We start from the raw sequence: 22,497 nt of genomic DNA, 5'->3' as shown, positions 1-22,497 counted from the left end.
CTGCTGCTGCAGATACTACAGAGAAATATACACACTATTACTGCTGCTGCAGACACTACAGAGAAATATACACACTATTACTGCAGACACTACAGAGAAATATACACACTATTACTGCTGCTGCAGACACTACAGAGAAATACACACACTATTACTGCAGACACTACAGAGAAATATACACACTATTACTGCTGCTGCAGACACTACAGAGAAATACACACACTATTACTGCAGACACTACAGAGAAATATACACACTATTACTGCAGACACTACAGAGAAATATACACACTAGTACTGCTGCTGCAGACACTACAGAGAAATACACACATTATTACTGCAGACACTACAGAGAAATACACACATTATTACTGCTGCTGCAGACACTACAGAGAAATATACACACTATTACTGCTGCTGCAGACACTACAGAGAAATATACACACTATTACTGCAGACACTACAGAGAAATATACACATTATTACTGCTGCTGCAGACACTACAGAGAAATACACACATTATTACTGCTGCTGCAGACACTACAGAGAAATATACACACTATTACTGCAGACACTACAGAGAAATATACACACTATTACTGCAGACACTACAGAGAAATATACACACTATTACTGCTGCTGCAGACACTACAGAGAAATACACACACTATTACTGCAGACACTACAGAGAAATATACACACTATTACTGCACACACTACAGAGAAATATACACACTAGTACTGCTGCTGCAGACACTACAGAGAAATACACACATTATTACTGCAGACACTACAGAGAAATACACACATTATTACTGCTGCTGCAGACACTACAGAGAAATATACACACTATTACTGCTGCTGCAGACACTACAGAGAAATATACACACTATTACTGCAGACACTACAGAGAAATATACACATTATTACTGCAGACACTACAGAGAAATATACACACTAGTACTGCTGCTGCAGACACTACAGAGAAATATACACATTATTACTGCAGACACTACAGAGAAATATACACATTATTACTGCAGACACTACAGAGAAATATACACACTAGTACTGCTGCTGCAGACACTACAGAGAAATACACACACTATTACTGCAGACACTACAGAGAAATACACACACTATTACTGCAGACACTACAGAGAAATACACACACTATTACTGCTGCTGCAGACACTACAGAGAAATACACACACTATTACTGCAGACACTACAGAGAAATACACACATTATTACTGCTGCTGCAGACACTACAGAGAAAAGTACACACTATTACTACTGCTGCAGACACTACAGAGAAATATACACATTATTACTGCAGACACTACAGAGAAATATACACACTATTACTGCAGACACTACAGAGAAATATACACACTATTACTGCTGCTGCAGACACTACAGAGAAATATACACACTAGTACTGCTGCTGCAGACACTACAGAGAAATATACACATTATTACTGCAGACACTACAGAGAAATACACACACTGTTACTGCTGCTGCAGACACTACAGAGAAATATACACACTATTACTGCAGACACTACAGAGAAATATACACACTAGTACTGCTGCTGCAGACACTACAGAGAAATACACACTATTACTGCAGACACTACAGAGAAATATACACACTATTACTGCTGCTGCAGACACTACAGAGAAATATACACACTATTACTGCAGACACTACAGAGAAATATACACACTAGTACTGCAGACACTACAGAGAAATATACACACTAGTACTGCAGACACTACAGAGAAATATACACATTATTACTGCTGCTGCAGACACTACAGAGAAATATACACACTAGTACTGCTGCTGCAGACACTACAGAGAAATATACACACTAGTACTGCAGACACTACAGAGAAATATACACACTATTACTGCAGACACTACAGAGAAATATACACACTAGTACTGCTGCTGCAGACACTACAGAGAAATATACACACTATTACTGCTACTGCAGACACTACAGAGAAATATACACACTAGTACTGCTGCTGCAGACACTACAGAGAAATACACACACTATTACTGCTACTGCAGACACTACAGAGAAATATACACACTAGTACTGCTGCTGCAGACACTACAGAGAAATATACACACTATTACTGCTACTGCAGACACTACAGAGAAATATACACACTAGTACTGCTGCTGCAGACACTACAGAGAAATATACACACTATTACTGCTACTGCAGACACTACAGAGAAATATACACACTAGTACTGCTGCTGCAGACACTACAGAGAAATATACACATTATTACTGCTACTGCAGACACTACAGAGAAATATACACACTAGTACTGCTGCTGCAGACACTACAGAGAAATATACACACTATTACTGCAGACACTACAGAGAAATACACACACTAGTACTGCTACTGCAGACACTACAGAGAAATACACACATTATTACTGCTGCTGCAGACACTACAGAGAAATATACACACTATTACTGCTGCTGCAGACACTACAGAGAAATATACACACTATTACTGCAGACACTACAGAGAAATATACACATTATTACTGCAGACACTACAGAGAAATATACACACTAGTACTGCTGCTGCAGACACTACAGAGAAATATACACATTATTACTGCAGACACTACAGAGAAATATACACATTATTACTGCAGACACTACAGAGAAATATACACACTAGTACTGCTGCTGCAGACACTACAGAGAAATACACACACTATTACTGCAGACACTACAGAGAAATGCACACACTATTACTGCAGACACTACAGAGAAATACACACACTATTACTGCTGCTGCAGACACTACAGAGAAATACACACACTATTACTGCAGACACTACAGAGAAATACACACATTATTACTGCTGCTGCAGACACTACAGAGAAAAATACACACTATTACTACTGCTGCAGACACTACAGAGAAATATACACATTATTACTGCAGACACTACAGAGAAATATACACACTATTACTGCAGACACTACAGAGAAATATACACACTATTACTGCTGCTGCAGACACTACAGAGAAATATACACACTAGTACTGCTGCTGCAGACACTACAGAGAAATATACACATTATTACTGCAGACACTACAGAGAAATACACACACTGTTACTGCTGCTGCAGACACTACAGAGAAATATACACACTATTACTGCAGACACTACAGAGAAATATACACACTAGTACTGCTGCTGCAGACACTACAGAGAAATACACACTATTACTGCAGACACTACAGAGAAATATACACACTATTACTGCTGCTGCAGACACTACAGAGAAATATACACACTATTACTGCAGACACTACAGAGAAATATACACACTAGTACTGCAGACACTACAGAGAAATATACACACTAGTACTGCAGACACTACAGAGAAATATACACATTATTACTGCTGCTGCAGACACTACAGAGAAATATACACACTAGTACTGCTGCTGCAGACACTACAGAGAAATATACACACTAGTACTGCAGACACTACAGAGAAATATACACACTATTACTGCAGACACTACAGAGAAATATACACACTAGTACTGCTGCTGCAGACACTACAGAGAAATATACACACTATTACTGCTACTGCAGACACTACAGAGAAATATACACACTAGTACTGCTGCTGCAGACACTACAGAGAAATACACACACTATTACTGCTACTGCAGACACTACAGAGAAATATACACACTAGTACTGCTACTGCAGACACTACAGAGAAATATACACACTAGTACTGCTGCTGCAGACACTACAGAGAAATATACACACTATTACTGCTACTGCAGACACTACAGAGAAATATACACACTAGTACTGCTGCTGCAGACACTACAGAGAAATATACACATTATTACTGCTACTGCAGACACTACAGAGAAATATACACACTAGTACTGCTGCTGCAGACACTACAGAGAAATATACACACTATTACTGCAGACACTACAGAGAAATACACACACTAGTACTGCTACTGCAGACACTACAGAGAAATATACACATTATTACTGCAGACACTACAGAGAAATATACACACTAGTACTGCTGCTGCAGACACTACAGAGAAATATACACATTATTACTGCTGCTGCAGACACTACAGAGAAATATACACACTAGTACTGCTACTGCAGACACTACAGAGAAATATACCCATTATTACTGCAGACACTACAGAGAAATATACACACTAGTACTGCTACTGCAGACACTACAGAGAAATATACACACTAGTACTGCTACTGCAGACACTACAGAGAAATATACACACTATTACTGCAGACACTACAGAGAAATATACACACTAGTACTGCTGCTGCAGACACTACAGAGAAATATACACACTATTACTGCAGACACTACAGAGAAATACACACACTATTACTGCAGACACTACAGAGAAATACACACACTAGTACTGCTGCTGCAGACACTACAGAGAAATATACACACTATTACTGCTGCTGCAGACACTACAGAGAAATACACACACTATTACTGCAGACACTACAGAGAAATATACACACTATTACTGCAGACACTACAGAGAAATATACACATTATTACTGCAGACACTACAGAGAAATATACACACTATTACTGCTGCTGCAGACACTACAGATAAATATACACACTAGTACTGCTGCTGCAGACACTACAGAGAAATATACACACTATTACTGCTACTGCACCACACACACACACACACACACACCTGAGTGATCCTGTTGTGATTGGCTAGGAACATGGAGAGGTTCTGTGACTCCTGGATGGACTGAGGGTCAGCCATCTTCCTCAGGAACTGAGCCGCCCTGAAGACAAATAATACCACAGATCTAATTCTGTAGCAGCACCTCACAGCTTCTGTTTTACTGATCCGCCCTGAAGACAAATAATACCACAGATCTAATTCTGTAGCAGCACCTCACAGCTTCTGTTTTACTGAGCCGCCCTGAAGACAAATAATACCACAGATCTAATTCTGTAACAGCACCTCACAACACTGTTTAACATGAGTCAATTGGGTGCATCTCAATAGTGGGGTAAATTGGCCCTGTCACTCCATCACTTTCCTTCATTTTATTTTATTTATTTATTTATTTATTTATTTATTTATTTATTGAATTTTACCCCTTTTTCTCCCCAATTTCGTGGTATCCAATTGTTTAGTAGCTACTATCTTGTCTCATCGCTACAACTCCCGTACGGGCTCGGGAGAGACAAAGGTTGAAATTCATGCGTCCTCCGATACACAACCCAACCAAGCCGCACTGCTTCTTAACACAGCACGCATCCAACCCGGAAGCCAGCCGCACCAATGCGCCGGAGGAAACACCGTGCACCTGGCCACCTTGGCTAGCGCACACTGCGCCCAGCCCGCCACAGGAGTCGCTGGTGCGCGATGAGACAAGGACACCCCTACCGACCAAGCCCTCCCTAACCCGGGCGACGCTAGGCCAATTGTGCGTCGCCCCACGGACCTCCCGGTCGCGGCCGGTTACGACAGAGCCTGGGCGCGAACCCAGGGACTCCACTTTCCTTCATTTGAGCTAATGTGAAGGAACCTAGACAGGTGAAAGCAAATCCCCCTTAGCCTCTACTACACTGCTTTCCCCTATCCTGTGTTTTCAGGATCAGTGCAGGCATAGGAGAGGTGATAGGGAGAGGAAGCCACTGCAGGCTATTGAGATGCACCTCCACATTGTGTCTGTCTTCCCTCCGTACCTTTTATAGGCAGAGTGGTCGTTCTTGACGCTGCACTTCATGTTCTTGAGTTCGTCGAGCACAGCGAACATGTTGATGAACTTGCCCAGGGTGAGGAGGTAGGCTTCAGAGACAAAGTCTTTCCTCCGCTCAGCGTGGCAGAGACGCTTCACCTCCCCGCAGAAACGCTCGATGGCCTTACGCTGCAGGGGAGGACAGGGGAAAAGGAGACGATAGAGAGAAAAGAGATTCTCAGATATATTTAGGACTGATATGATTGACTGACAGAGTTCTAATTCAAATATGATAAAATGAATGAACAACCCATTAAATGTATTAATGAATACATCCATCACTGGTCTCTCACCTGGAAGTACATGAACTTCATGAGCTTGGTGACCTCTGGTTCCAGCACCTCCACAGTCTTCTCATAGATCTCCACCCTGTTGGGCTGTTCGTTACACTTCACCTGGAGAACACAGAGGGGAACACAGCCTGCTCACTCAGATCTCCCTAACGAGCGCTGAGATGATAAACTGAAAATTATCACCACAGACCACAACGATCACTTATCAGACATTTTTCTTATCGTTCATTACGATAGGCAGCCTATAATAGAGAAATGTGAAATGAAATTTAACTGTTTTTCTGGGTCATTTGTGATGTTTTATTTGTGTTTCCCATGATTGTGTTATACAGTCGTGGCCAAAAGTTTTGAGAATGACAAATATTAATTTTCAAAGTCTGCTGCCTCAGCTTGTATGATGGCAATTTGCATATACTCCAGAATGTTATGAAGAGTGATCAGATGAATTGCAATTAATTGCAAAGTCCCCCTTTGCCATGCAAATGAACTGAAACCCCAAAAACATTTCCACTGCATTTTAACCCTGCAAACAAAAGGACCAGCTGACATCATGTCAGTGATTCTCTCATCAACACTCACACCTGTGAAAACAAGGACAAGGCTGTCTTGCTAATTGAGTTTGAATAACAGACTGGAAGCTTCAAAAGGAAAATGGTGCTTCGAATCATTGTTCTTCCTCTGACAAACATGGTTACCTGCAAGGAAACACGTGCCGTCATCATTGCTTTGCACAAAAAGGGCTTCACAGGCAAGGATATTGCTGCCGGCAAGTACACTGCTCAAAAAAATAAAGGGAACACTAAAATAACACATCCTAGATCTGAATGAATGAATGCGAGCTGTGGCATCCTGGATGAGCTGCACTACCTGAGCCACTTGTGTGGGTTGTAGACTCCGTCTCATGCTACCACTAGTGAAAGCACCGCCAGCATTCAAAAGTGACTAAAAAACATCAGCCAGGAAGCATAGGAACTGAGAAGTGGTCTGTGGTCACCACCTGCAGAACCACTCCTTTATTGGGGGTGTCTTGCTAATTGCCTATAATTTCAACCTGTTGTCTATTCCATTTGCACAACAGCATGTGAAATGTATTGTCAATCAGTGTTGCTTCCTAAGTGGACAGTTTGATTTCACAGAAGTGTGATGGACTTGGAGTTACATTGTGTTGTTTAAATGTTCCCTTTATTTTTTTGAGCAGTGTACAGTGCCTTGCGAAAGTATTCGGCCCCCTTGAACTTTGCGACCTTTTGCCACATTTCAGGCTTCAAACAAAGATATAAAACTGTATTTTTTTGTGAAGAATCAACAACAAGTGGGACACAATCATGAAGTGGAACGACATTTATTGGATATTTCAAACTTTTTTAACAAATCAAAAACGGAAAAATTGGCCGTGCAAAATTATTCAGCCCCCTTAAGTTAATACTTTGTAGCGCCACCTTTTGCTGCGATTACAGCTGTAAGTCGCTTGGGGTATGTCTCTATCAGTTTTGCACATCGAGAGACTGAAATTTTTTCCCATTCCTCCTTGCAAAACAGCTCGAGCTCAGTGAAGTTGGATGGAGAGCATTTGTGAACAGCAGTTTTCAGTTCTTTCCACAGATTCTCGATTGGATTCAGGTCTGGACTTTGACTTGGCCATTCTAACACCTGGATATGTTTATTTTTGAACCATTCCATTGTAGATGTTGCTTTATGTTTTGGATCATTGTCTTGTTGGAAGACAAATCTCCGTCCCAGTCTCAGGTCTTTTGCAGACTCCATCAGATTTTCTTCCAGAATGGTCCTGTATTTGGCTCCATCCATCTTCCCATCAATTTTAACCATCTTCCCTGTCCCTGCTGAAGAAAATCAGGCCCAAACCATGATGCTGCCACCACCATGTTTGACAGTGGGGATGGTGTGTTCAGCTGTGTTGCTTTTACGCCAAACATAACATTTTGCATTGTTGCCAAAAAGTTCAATTTTGGTTTCATCTGACCAGAGCACCTTCTTCCACATGTTTGGTGTGTCTCCCAGGTGGCTTGTGGCAAACTTTAAACGACACTTTTTATGGATATCTTTAAGAAATGGCTTTCTTCTTGCCACTCTTCCATAAAGGCCAGATTTGTGCAATATACGACTGATTGTTGTCCTATGGACAGAGTCTCCCACCTCAGCTGTAGATCTCTGCAGTTCATCCAGAGTGATCATGGGCCTCTTGGCTGCATCTCTGATCAGTCTTCTCCTTGTATGAGCTGAAAGTTTAGAGGGACGGCCAGGTCTTGGTAGATTTGCAGTGGTCTGATACTCCTTCCATTTCAATATTATCGCTTGCACAGTGCTCCTTGGGATGTTTAAAGCTTGGGAAATCTTTTTGTATCCAAATCCGGCTTTAAACTTCTTCACAACAGTATCTCGGACCTGCCTGGTGTGTTCCTTGTTCTTCATGATGCTCTCTGCGCTTTTAACGGACCTCTGAGACTATCACAGTGGAGGTGCATTTATACGGAGACTTGATTACACACAGGTGGATTGTATTTATCATCATTAGTCATTTAGGTCAACATCGGATCATTCAGAGATCCTCACTGAACTTCTGGAGAGAGTTTGCTGCACTGAAAGTAAAGGGGCTGAATAATTTTGCACGCCCAATTTTTCCGTTTTTGATTTGTTAAAAAAGTTTGAAATATCCAATAAATGTCGTTCCACTTCATGATTGTGTCACACTTGTTGTTGATTCTTCACAAAAAAAGACAGTTTTATATCTTTATGTTTGAAGCCTGAAATGTGGCAAAAGGTCGCAAAGTTCAAGGGGGCCGAATACTTTCGCAAGGCACTGTATATTGCTGCCAGTAAGATTACACCTAATTCAACCATTTATCAGATCATCAAGAACTTCAAGGAGAGCGGTTCAATTGTTGTGAAGGGCGCCCAAGAAAGTCCAGCAAGCGCCAGGTCTGTCTCCTAACGCTTGTTCAGGAATGGCAGCAGGCAGGTGTGAGTGCATCTGTACGCACAGTGAGGCAAAGACCTTTGGAGGATGGCCTGGTGTCAAGAAGAGCAGCAAAGAAGCCACTTCTCTTCAGGAAAAACATCAGGGACAGACTCATATTCTGCAAAAGGTACAGGGATTGGACTGCTGAGGACTGGGGTAAAGTTATTTTCTCTGATGAATCCCCTTTCCGATTGTTTGGGGCATCCAGAAAAAAGCTTGTCCGGAGAAGACAAGGTGAGCGCTACCATCAGTCCTGTGTCATGCCAACAGTAAAGCATCTTGAGACCATTCATGTGTGGGGTTGCATCTCAGCCAAGGGAGTGGGCTCACTCACAATTTTGCCTAAGAACACAGCCATTAATAAAGAATGGTACTAACACACCCTCCGAGAGCAACTTCTCCCAACCATCCAGGAACAGTTTGGTGACGAACAATGCCTTTTCCAGCATGATGGAGCAACTAAGTGGCTCAGGGAGCAAAACATTGATATTTTGGGTCCATGGCCAGGAAACTCCCCAGACCTTATTCCCATTGAGAACGTGTGGTCAATCCTCAAGAGGCGGGGGGACAAAAGAAAAAGAAAATAATTCTGACAAACTCCAAGCATTGATTATGCAAGAATGGACTGCCATCAGTCAGGATGTGGCCCAGAAGTTGACAGCATGCCAGGGCGGATTGCAGAGGTCTTGAAAAAGAAGGGTCAACACTGCAAATATTGACTCTTTGCATCAACTTCATGTAATTGTCAATAAAAGCCTTTGACACTTATGCAATGCTTGTAATTATACTTCAGTATTCCATAGTAACGTCTGACAAAAATACCTAAAGACACTGAAGCAGCAAACTTAATATTTGTTTCATTCTTAATACTTTTGGCCACGACTTTAAGCTCAACATGTGAAAATGCCATTTTGAAATGTTTTTGTTTCGTAAAGGAAGACAGCCAGACAAAATGAACAGAGAGGAAATACACAACCAGACAGAACATAGACATAAACCAAAAAGAAGTCCCAGACAGACATGAAATGCTTGTAATTATACTTTAATATTCCATAGTAACATCTGACAAAAATATCTAAAGACACTGAAGCAGCAAACTTTGTGGAAATTAATATTAATGTAATTCTCAAAACTTTTGGCCACGACTGTATGTACAGTGCCTTCAGGAAAGTATGCACACCCCTTGACTTTTTCCACATTTTGTTACATTAGAGTCTTATTCTAAAATGGATTAAATAAAAAATATTATATCTACACACAATACCAGATAATGACAATGCGAAAACAGGTTTTTAGATTTAAAAAAAAAATCATCTATAAAAAATGTAAAAAAGATATACCTTATTTACATAAGTATTCAGACTCTTTGCTATGAGACATGATTGGAGTCCATGATTGGAGTCCCCCTGTGGTTGTCACGACTTCCACCGAAGTTGTTCCCTCTCCTTGTTCGGGCGGCGTTCGGCGTCACCGGCTTTCTAGCTGCCACCGATCCATGTTTAATTTTTCCTTTTGTTTTGTCTGTTTACACACTTGGTTCCCATCTCATAATTATGTTCCTTATTTAACCCTCTGGTTTCCCTTTTTGTTTTGTGCGTGATTGTCTTTTGTGTGTGTTGGAATTCCAGTCCTGTTTTGTCCTTGTTTGATAACGGGATTTTTGTTCCGTTCTTGGATTGAGGAAATACAGTGTTTTTTGCTCTTACCTGTGTCCTGCGCCTGTGTCCTTCGCTATCTTCTAGGTAGACTATGACAGCGGTAAATTAAATTGATTGGAGATGATTTAGAAAGGCACACACCTGTCTACATAAGGTCCCACAGTTGCCAGTGCATGTCAGAGCAAAAACCAAGCCATAAGTTTGAAGGAAATGTATGTAAAGCTCAGAGACAGGATTGTGTTGAGGCACAGATCAGGGGAAGGGTACCAACATACAGCTGTGGTACAGTATATGCTGTACCACAGCATCATGCTGTGAGGATGTTTTTCAGCGGCAGGAACTGGGAGACTAGTCAAAATCAAGGGAAAGATGAACGGAGAAAAGTATAGCGAGATCCTTGATGAAAACCTTCTCCAGAGAACTCAGGATCTCAGACTGGGGTGAAGGTTCACCTTCCAACAGTACAACAACCCTAAGCACACAGCAGAGACAACACAGGAGTGGCTTCAGGACAAGTTTCTGAATGTCCTTGATTGGCCAAGCCAGAGCCTGGACTTGAACCCCATCGAACATCTCAGGAGAGACCTGAAAATAGCTGTGCAGCAACTCTCCCCATCGAACCTGACAGAGCTTGAGAAGATCTGCAGAGAAGAATGGGAGAAACTCCCCAAATCCAGGTGTGCCAAGTTGCAGCGTCATACCCAAAAAGACTCAAGGCTATAATCACTGCCAAAGGTGCTTCAACAGAGTAAAGGGTCTGAATACTTATGTAAATGTAATTTCCGTTTATTTGTAATTTTTTATAAATCAGCAAACATTTCTGAAAACCTTTGCTTTGTAATTATGAGGTATTGTGTGTAGATTGATGAGGAAAAAAACAAAGCTGTAACGTAACAAAATGTGACAAGTCAAGGGGCCTGAATGCTTTCTATTGCTTGTGTTTCTTGGCTCAAGCAAGTCTCTTCTTATTGGTGTCCTTTAGTAGTGGTTTCTTTGCAGCAATTCTATTCTGAACAGTTGATGTTGAGATGTGTGTTACTTGAACTCTGTGAAGCATTTATTTGGGCCGCAATTTCTGAGGCTGGTAACTCCAATGACTTTATCCTCTGCAGCAGAGGTAACTCTGGGTCTTCCTTTTCTGTGGCGAGCCTCATGAGAGCCAGTTTCATCACAGCACTTGATGGTTTTTGCGACTTGCACTTGAAGAAACTTTCAAAGTTCTTGAAATGTTCTGGATTGACTGACCTTCATGTCTTAAAGTAATGATGGACTGATGTTTCACTTTGCCTATTTGAGTTGTTCTTGCCATAATATGGACTTGGTCTTTTACCAAATAGGGCCATCTTCTGCACACCACCACTACCGTGTCACAACACAACTGATTGGCTCAAACACATTAAGGAAAGAAATTCCACAAATTAAACTTTTAACAAGGCACACCTGTTAATTCAAATGCATTCCAGGTGACTACCTAGAAGCTGGTTGAGAGAATGCCAAGTGTGCAAAGCTGTCATCAAGTTAAAGGGTGGCTACTTTGAAGAATCTCAAATATATTTTTATTTGTTTAACACTTTTTTGGTTACTACATGATTCCATATGTGTTATTTCATAGTTGTTATGTCTTCACTATTATTCTACAATGTAGAAAATACATTTTTTTAAACTAGAAAAACCCTTGAATGAGTAAGTGTGTCCAAACTTTTGACTGGTATTGTATATCCCTATAAGATACAGTGAGGGAAAAAATATTGATCCCCTGCTGATTTTGTACGTTTGCCCACTGACAAAGAAATGATCAGTCTATAATTTTAATGGTAGGTTTATTTGAACAGTGAGAGACAGAATAACAACAAAAAAATCCAGAAAAACGCATGTCAAAAATCTCCCTTTAAGAGTGTGCCCCTAATCTCAGCTCGTTACCTGTATAAAAGACACTTGGGGGCCAGACATTTTTCTGATTGAGAGGGGGTCAAATACTTATTTCCCTCATTAAAATGCAAATCAATTTATAACATTTTTGACATGCGTTTTTCTGGATTTTTTTGTTGTTATTCCGTCTCTCACTGTTCAAATAAACCTACCATTAAAATGATAGACTCATTTCTTTGTCAGTGGGCAAACGTACAAAATCAGCAGGGGATCAAATACTTTTTCCCCCTCACTGTATGTGTATATTTATGTTGTATTATATTTGTAAAATAGACATAGGTCTCTATGTCTACCCTGTTAAAATAACGACAGTTTTTAATATGGCTAATTGTTAATGGGACAATTGATGGCTACAACTGGTGCACATTAATGTTAAACTTTTCGTTCCATTTATCGTCATCGCATCAATTCAGGCAATTTATCACGATATGGAGTTGTCCATATCGCCCAGCTCTACCCCTAACCTTAACATTTATGGGGATGACAAATGGACCCTGTGTGTCACAAATGGCCTCTATGGACCCTGGTCAAGAGTAGTGCACTACATAATGAATAGGGTGCTATTTGGGAAGCAAACAAATTATGTGTCCCTGAGGTTACAAATTCAGCTCTAATACATTACAATACTATTACAGCTTCCCTTTCTGGCTGATATACAGGTGACTGCCAAAATAAAGGGAACACCAACATGAAGTGACTTAATAGGGCGTTGGGCACCATGAGCCAGAACAGTTTCAACCTTGATGTAGATTCTACAAGTGTCTGAAACTCTACTGGAGGGATGTGACACCATTCTTCCACCAGAAATTCCATAATTTGGTGTTTTGTTGATGGTGGTGGAAAGCGCTGACTCAGGCGTGGCTCCAGAATTTCCCATAAGTGTTAAGTTGGGTTGAGATCTGGTGACTGAGATAGCCATGGTGTATGGTTTACATCATTTTCATGCTCATCAAATCATTCAGTGACCACTCCTGCCCTGTGGATGGGGGCATTGTCATCCGGGCAAACATAGTTATGGTAGCCAAAATCATGTTCAAAATAATGACATGCCCAGCATTTTTAAGTGTTTCCTTTATTTTGGCAGTTAACTGTAAAGTAGACTGTGGTTGTAGAGTGGTGAGTGACGTGGTAAAAATAGACTAATTTGCATGTTTAGGGTTGAACTGTTCTAATGAGAAAAAGACAGCGGAGGAACGTGTGGTGAAGTCGAGGGTTATTGAAAGAACACCCTTCTACCCTTCTCATTGCAGAGTAGGCTTGGGCGGTAATACCATATACCGGAGTACTTGGAAATAGCCACGGGATGGTTTTGCAATACCTTTTTAGTTTGTTAATACATTTGAATATTTGTAAGTACTTTTTATGTAAATACCTGCAGTCAACTTGTGCAATATGTTGTGTTCTTCATTTCACCCGTCACATCGTTTTTCATGATGAAGCTTAGTCCTCAGTCACGTGGTGTTTGTTTACAAGCACACAACGACGAGAGACCAGAGCGTTTTGAGTCACTCAATGTTGTGCAGCACACGCCATGGTAATCTAGCTATAGTATGGAATTCACAACTAAATGTTTGCCAGCTAGAAATCTTATAACTATTAAGTTAACAGCCTAAAATATGCTAAATGCTCTGTAGTTGTGCATTTAGTTTACTAATTTAGTAGCTAAGTGATTAGCTTCTTCCAAAATCAAGCATCGCTTGGTAACAGCAGAGAATCCCCTTCTGGATCAAGGGCCTTGCTGTCTTATATTTGTTTTGTGTGTTCAGCAAACTGAGTAGCATTTTTTAGTTACTAGTATACTTTTATGAGCTGGGATATCTGATCTGCAAATAGTTTATGTCAGAGACTGTATAAAACGTTGGCAACGCGCTCGTTAGCATTCTCTTTGGGATACTGCCCAAGCCTATTACAGAGTACCTTTTCTTTGTTTATGCTTACACTATCTTGTGATTGTGTGAAAGTGAGGAGAAAGAGAGACAAAGAGAGAGACAGTGACAGAGGGAGAGAGCGAGAGAGAGAGTTACCTGTGGTATAGCTCTTGAGCAGCTTCTCCAGGTGTAGAGCATGACAGCGTACTCATGGCCCTCCTCCAGCATCTCATTCTGGCGAGAGAGAACAGAGTTATACACATTAGACATACAACACAGGCCATCCTATGATGGATGCACCAAAACGTATGCATATTTTCTTGATTAATCTTCACAAGTATGTTTCAAAACATAAAATTGTTATTAAAATAGTCTGTTATAAAATGCTTTCTGTGTAATATCTCCTCACACTTGCATTCACTACGGTGAATATTCTCTAGTGTGAAATACACTTCTCTAGACAAATGAGTAACCTCAGGTCTCTGTTGGAAAATAGATAATTTATCTGAATGGAACTTCCTGATTTAAAAGTTTATTTAAGAGACAGTTTCCTCTTCTGTCAGTCAAATCACACTCCCTATTCATTACATTCAGGAAGAGGTCTAGCCTAGTGACTGCCTGATTCATCCCTCAGTGTGTGTGTGTGTGTGTGTGTGTGCGCGTCAACAGAAACCGCTAACAAGGCCAAACCCTCAGTGCAGAAATGACAATAAAACACAAGGCTCTTTTGTGGTGGGTGTGTGAATGTGTGAATTTGTGTGTATGTCTGTATGTTCGCCAAGAGTTGAGAATAATGATGAAAAGGATCTGAGAATCATTCCCTAACTGTTCCCATTGAAAAACTAAAGTATCCACAAAGCACAGAGGCCCAACTCCAACCCCCGTTCCAAACCAATCCCTCCAGGTTGCTTCCTCACCATACTAGAGTGGACAGTAGCCTGCTCGATATAGCGAGCTATCCCCGTCACAAACGCATTCCTGTCCTCAAAGTTTGTGTCGAAGTTAGCCTAGAGAGAACAAGAAAGAGAGAGAGTTTAGTACTCTTGCAATTAATTAGAAATCTCAGGTGCGTATGTATGTGTGTGTGTGTGTGTGTGTACCTGGTACATGATGGATGAAGGTGGAGGTTCGATGCAGGGCTGCTGGTCAGGGAGGGGCAGCTCCTCCAACAGATCCACATTAGACAGAGCATCCTCCAGGGTCACGTGGGTCGTCATGGCTACAAGAGGTCACTCACACAACCGGCCAGTCTGACAGAGAGCGAGACAGAGAGAGAAGCAAACCACAAACTCTCAGTAAAAGAAAGAATAAAAAGAGGACAAATCCCAATCTAAACCAGTATAGATTCCTTCCACCAGGAGAACTGTCATACATTGGCTGGTATTCGCTCTCATTTCCTCTTTAGGAACCACTTGCTACAGCACATATGTCTGTCTGTGCACCTGTCTGTCTGTGCACCTGTCTGTCTGTGCACCTGTCTGTCTGTGCACCTGTCTGTCTGTCTGTCTGTCTGTCTGTGCACCTGTCTGTCTGTCTGTCTGTAACCTGTACGTCTGTGTGTGTGCTTCCCTGTCTCTCCACACAGTGTGGGCACTGGGCATGGCATGTTTCCCTTTTACAACTGGCAGATAAATGTCATCAGACAAACAGCCTTTGTGACACCATGAAAAGACAATAGTGAGAACAAGACATTTTGTAATGCTAGACAACGCCGTCATTCTTTTGAGAGAGAGAGAGAGAGAGAGAAGGAGCAGTAAATTGCCTGTGTTTAATTGTCGTTCAGACATGATACTGCTGAATGTTATGTAGCACACTGGTATACATAATGGTATACATGTTCTGTCTGCTCTGCACTGAAATCAAACTGCTGAGTAGGCTAATTCACATGCAGACAAGTAGGTCATTAACACTTGATTGAAGATTGACAAAAATGGTGCTGAAAGGCCCACCTATAGCTTACCAAACAGCACTACTGAAAGGCCCACCTATAGCTTACCAAACAGCACTACTGAAAGGCCCACCTATAGCTTACCAAACAGCACTACTGAAAGGCCCACCTATAGCTTACCAAACAGCACTACTGAAAGGCCCACCTATAGCTTACCAAACAGCACTACTGAAAGGCCCACCTATAGCTTACCAAACAGCACTACTGAAAGGCCCACCTATAGCTTACCAAACAACACTACTGAAAGGCCCACCTATAGCTTACCAAACAGCACTACTGAAAGGCCCACCTATAGCTTACCAAACAGCACTACTGAAAGGCCCACCTATAGCTTACCAAACAGCACTACTGAAAGGCCCACCTATAGCTTACCAAACAGCACTACTGAAAGGCCCACCTATAGCTTACCAAACAACACTACTGAAAGGCCCACCTATAGCTTACCAAACAACACTACTGAAAGGCCCACCTATAGCTTACCAAACAGTACTACTGAAAGATACACATATAGCTTACCAAACAGCACTATTGAAAGGCCCACCTATAGCTTACCAAACAACACTACTGAAAGGCCCACCTATAGCTTACCAAACAACACTACTGAAAGGCCCACCTATAGCTTACCAAACAACACTACTGAAAGGCCCACCTATAGCTTACCAAACAACACTACTGAAAGGCCCACCTATAGCTTACCAAACAACACTACTGAAAGGCCCACCTATAGCTTACCAAACAACACTACTGAAAGGCCCACCTATAGCTTACCAAACAGCACTATTGAACAGCCCACCTATAGCTTACCAAACAGCACTACTGAAAGGCCCACCTATAGCTTACCAAACAACACTACTGAAAGGCCCACCTATAGCTTACCAAACAACACTACTGAAAGGCCCACCTATAGCTTACCAAACAGCACTACTGAAAGGAACACCTATAGCTTACCAAACAGCACTACTGAAAGGAACACCTATAGCTTACCAAACAACACTACTGAAAGGCCCACCTATAGCTTACCAAACAACACTACTGAAAGGAACACCTATAGCTTACCAAACAACACTACTGAAAGGCCCACCTATAGCTTACCAAACAGCACTACTGAAAGGCCCACCTATAGCTTACCAAACAGCACTACTGAAAGGCCCACCTATAGCTTACCAAACAACACTACTGAAAGGCCCACCTATAGCTTACCAAACAGCACTACTGAAAGGCCCACCTATAGCTTACCAAACAGCACTACTGAAAGGCCCACCTATAGCTTACCAAACAGCACTACTGAAAGGCCCACCTATAGCTTACCAAACAACACTACTGAAAGGAACACCTATAGCTTACCAAACAACACTACTGAAAGGCCCACCTATAGCTTACCAAACAGCACTACTGAAAGGCCCACCTATAGCTTACCAAACAACACTACTGAAAGGCCCACCTATAGCTTACCAAACAGCACTACTGAAAGGCCCACCTATAGCTTACCAAACAGCACTACTGAAAGATACACATATAGCTTACCAAACAGCACTACTGAAAGGCACATCAATCAATCGACTACACTATTGCTCTCTTGCACACAGAAGCCTTGTATACCTGGATTGTCAAGAAGACCATAGACCCTTACAGCCAGTCTGGGTCTGAGCAGGAACAGTGTGTGTCTATGTCCCAAATGCCACCCTATTCCCTACATAGTGGACGACACACTGTCTGGCCCAGGGCTTAGCCTCTACATCATGTGCCTCTCAGGAGTGTGTTTTTAAGTCTGACCTGATTGACAAGCCTGATAAAAATCGGCTTAATTTCCTCCAGCCAGAAGAAGGAACAGTAAGGGAGACAAAGGGGGGTGAGGAGGGAAGAGCCCAGCTAACAATTCTAGGGAGAGAACGTTTTTGTAATGTTCCCCTAATGTTTGAGTGACACGTTTTCTGTTAGTAAAGAGAACGTTCTATGTTAGCAAAAACCTTCTGAGAACATTTTTAGCATGTTTGTGTTAAAGTTAGTGTCACACCGAACTTCTCTAGAACGTGGTTACAATGTTCTCAGAATTTTCTGAGGGAGAATATTACATCAACGTTCCACCAAACCATGGTTGCCATGTTATCAGAAATAACAATATTAAAATGTTCTAGATACGTTTCATGGGACGTTACAATAACATTAATGTGTCCAGTTTTCTGAGGGTTAGAAAAATATTCCATAGGGCCTCCCGAGTGGCGCAGCGGTCTAAAGCACTGCATCGCAGTGCTAGAGGCATTGCTACAGATCCGGGTTCATTCCCGGAGTCCCATAGGACGGCGCACAATTGGCACATCATTATCCGGGTTAGGGGAGGGTTTGGCCGGGTGCCTAAGGGCTGAGGGTCCCCAGTTGAACGCTGTATCCTCCGACACATTGGTGCTGCTGGCTTCGGGTTAAGCTGGCAGGTGTTAAGGAGCGTGGTTAGACTGGTTATGTTTCGTAGGACATATGACTCTACCTTCGCCTCTCCCGAGCCCGTTGGGGAGTTGCAGCGATGAAACATTCCATCAATGTTCCACAAAAAATATATTATTATTTTTTTTTTTTTTTTTTTTTTAAATCACCGAAAAGTCTAACGGAATTACTGAAACTGAATTGGCGGGTGGGGAAGCGATACTAATGCGTGATAGTGAGAAGGAGAGGAGCTGTGTGGGAAAAGTACTTTTTTTTCACTCGATCTGTCCAACTTATCACCTTATCGCCTCTGAAATGTAAATAAAACACTATAAAGAGTTTATATAATGTGTCATTACATACCTATTTGAAAATCGGGTTTTTAGGGCGGTGCTAAAGTGATTTTAGAAGTACTTGAGAATGATGATCGCATGCAATGATGACGCAAAAAATGCCTAGGTATCCCCCCTTACCCCCGTCACTGTCCTATTTTTGTTTTTAAACGATGAGAGAAGTGCTACACCTGGTGGAGAGAGATTGTAAGACAGAAATAGTTGCTTTATGCGTGCTGTACGTTACGACATGACACGTCACAATGTAACAGAGGATCTGTTTTTTCAACTTTTCTCCAATACTATAGAGCCATTACCATGTCGATCAACGCTTGAATAGAAACGTTGTTCACACCCACGATTTTGAAGTCAACACAGTGGCTACAGTCGCATTAGTTTTCTTTGTAGCCTCGTTTGAATGTTGCGGTTGCGCACATTTGTACGGAATGGGGTGAGTTTACGTTAGCTAACTAGAAACTAACCAAAACATTGTTGCTTTAGTTGCCTGGTTTGCTAGATTGACATATACTAAATTCATTTTCAAACGGATGGGTTTATTGGTGTTAAAATACACCAGTTATGCTATTTTGGACCACCAGGCTGCTGATGTCATGCAGCCTGTCATTTTCTGTATTTATACCTTTTCATAACAACAACAAGTTTGATAGTGACATCATGAATAGTCTGCGACAACTATGCGTAATCAGGTGCGCGTACTTACTCAACATTGACAGGAGCGCTCAAAAGAAAAGACAATGACTAAATTGACAAAACACACAAGATAAACACTGGTTGGGCGCTCTGCAAACGTGTCCACTGACAATGAGAACAGTAAAATACTGGAATAATAATGTATTGAATGCTTTAACAGACAGTAACTAAACAAACATTGTAGATTAGAAACGATAAGAATTAACGGTAAATGTACTACTGGTGATATGTAATGGGGAATTGATGGACACTAACAATCAAAACGCAAACAATTCACACAGTGAAGTTATGAAACAATGAATGTGCACAAATTAGCGGGAGAGAGTGCTTTCTGGAGAGAGATGTGCATTGTGCAGCCACACTCCCCTTCTTGGACTGTGCCATCCCCGCGGCCTCCAGTATGGATCAGTCTCAGCCTCCACAATGGATTAGTTCACTGAGATGGACACTGACAGGTGTCTCGTGTGCCATAAAAAAACGATATATTATATATTATAAAAGTTTGGACACACCTACTCATTCAAGGGTTTTTCTTTATTTTTACTATTTTCTACATTGTAGAATATAGGGAAGACATCAAAACTAAACTAAAATTAAATAACTTAAGGAATTATGTAGAAAAAAACACAAGTGTTAAACAAATCAAATATATTTGAGATTCTTCAAAGTAGTCACCCTTTGCCTTGACAGATTTGCATACTCTTGGCATTCTCAACCAGCTTCACCTGGAATTATTTTCCAACAGTCTTGGAGGAGTTCCCACATATGCTGAGCACTTTTTGGTTGCTTTTCCTTGACTCAACTCCTCCCAAACCATCTCAATTGGGTTGAGGTCAGGTAATTGTGGAGGTCAGGTCATCTGATGCAGCACTCCATCACTCTCCTTCTTGGTCAAATAGCCCTTACACAGCCTGGAGGTGTGTTGGGTCATTGTCCTGTTGAAAAACAAATGATAGTCCCACTACCCGCAAACCATGCTGGTTAAGTGTGCCTTGAATTCTAAATAAATCATCGACAGTGTCACTAGCAAAGCACCTCTACACCATCACACCTCATCCTCCATGCTTCACGGTGGGAACCACACATGCGGAGATCATCCGTTCACCTCCTCTGCATCTCACAAAGACATGGTGGTTGGAACCAGAAATATCACATTTGTACTCATCAGACCAAAAGACAGATTTCCACCTGTCTAGAGTCCATTACTCTCTTCTTCTTATTGGTGTCCTTTAGTATTGCTTTCTTTGCAGCAATTCTTCTGAACAGTTGATTTTGAGATGTGTGTTACTTGAACTCTGTGAAGCATTTATTTGGGCTGCAATTTCTGAGGCTGGTAACTTTAATGATTTAATCCTCTGCAGAGGTAACTCTGGGTCTTCCTTTCCTGTGGCGGTCCTCATGAGGGCCAGTTTCACCATAGTGCTTGATGGTTTTTGAGACTGCACTTGAAGAAACTTTCAAAATTCTCGAAATTTTCCGGATTGACTGACCTTCATGTCTTAAAGTAATGATGGACTGATGTTTCTCTTTGCTTATTTGAGTTGTTCATGCCATAATATGGACTTGGTCTATTACCAAATAGGGCTATCTTCCGTAAACCACACCTATCTTGTAGAGGTCGACCGATGATTTTTCAATGCTGATACCGATACCGATTATTGGAGGACCAAGAAAGCCGATACCGATTAATCGGCCATTTTTTTAAAGATTTTTTTTATTATAAAATAATAATAATGACAATTACAACAATTCTGAATGAACACTTATTTTAACTTAATAGAATACATGAAAATCAATTTAGCCTCAAATAAATAATGAAACATGTTCAATTTGGTTTAAATAATGCAAAAACAAAGTGTTGGAGAAGAAAGTAAAAGTACAATATGTGCTATGTAAAAAAGCTAACGTTTAAGTTCCTTGCTCAGAACATGAGAACATATGAAAGTTGGTGGTTCCTTTTAACATGAGTCTTCAATATTCCCAGGTAAGAAGTTTTAGGTTGTAGTTATTATAGGAATTATAGGACTATTTCTCTCTATACCATTTGTATTTCAAATACCTTTGACTATTGGATGTTCTTATAGGCACTTTAGTATTGCCAGTGTAACAGTATAGCTTCCGTCCCTCTCTCGCCCCTACCTGGGCTCAAACCAGAAACAGGTCGACAACAGCCACCCTCGAAGCAGCGTTACCCATCGCTCCACAAAAGCCTTGCAGATCAAGGGGAACAACTACTCCAAGTCTCAGAGCGAGTGACGTCACCGATTGAAGAGCTATTAGCGCGCACCCCGCTAACTAGCTAGCCATTTCACATCGGTTACACCAGCCTAATCTTGGCAGTTGATAGGCTTGAAGTGATAAACAGCTCAATGCTTGAAGCACAGCAAAGAGCTGCTGGCAAACGCATGAAAGTGCTGTTTGAATGAATGCTTACAAGCCTGCTGCTGCCTACCAAGACGCAAGAGAAGTGACACAATTTCCCTAATTATAAGAAATTCATGTTAGCAGGCAATATTAAC

General features: G+C 41.4%; 1 protein-coding gene across 2 annotated transcripts in view; it reads right to left on the bottom strand.

The window, feature by feature from the left end:
- The window catches only part of LOC110487766 (cytoplasmic FMR1-interacting protein 2), a 64,176-nt gene that overhangs the window by 32,492 nt on the left and 9,187 nt on the right, over positions 1-22,497 (bottom strand). For both annotated transcript variants that reach the window (XM_036943248.1, XM_036943249.1), the window contains exons 2-7: positions 15,670-15,819; positions 15,487-15,576; positions 14,726-14,803; positions 6,138-6,239; positions 5,792-5,973; positions 4,782-4,878 (exon numbers count right to left, since the gene is read on the bottom strand). In XM_036943248.1, coding sequence (XP_036799143.1) covers positions 4,782-4,878; positions 5,792-5,973; positions 6,138-6,239; positions 14,726-14,803; positions 15,487-15,576; positions 15,670-15,786 — 666 coding nt within the window. In that variant the 5' untranslated portion in view covers positions 15,787-15,819. The remainder of the gene's footprint in view (positions 1-4,781; positions 4,879-5,791; positions 5,974-6,137; positions 6,240-14,725; positions 14,804-15,486; positions 15,577-15,669; positions 15,820-22,497) is intronic.

This window comes from Oncorhynchus mykiss, chromosome 14 (assembly GCF_013265735.2).
Source record: "Oncorhynchus mykiss isolate Arlee chromosome 14, USDA_OmykA_1.1, whole genome shotgun sequence".
Lineage (NCBI taxonomy): Eukaryota > Metazoa > Chordata > Actinopteri > Salmoniformes > Salmonidae > Oncorhynchus > Oncorhynchus mykiss.
Note: the sequence above shows the minus strand (reverse complement) of the source record. Positions and strands in the feature narration are given on the sequence as shown.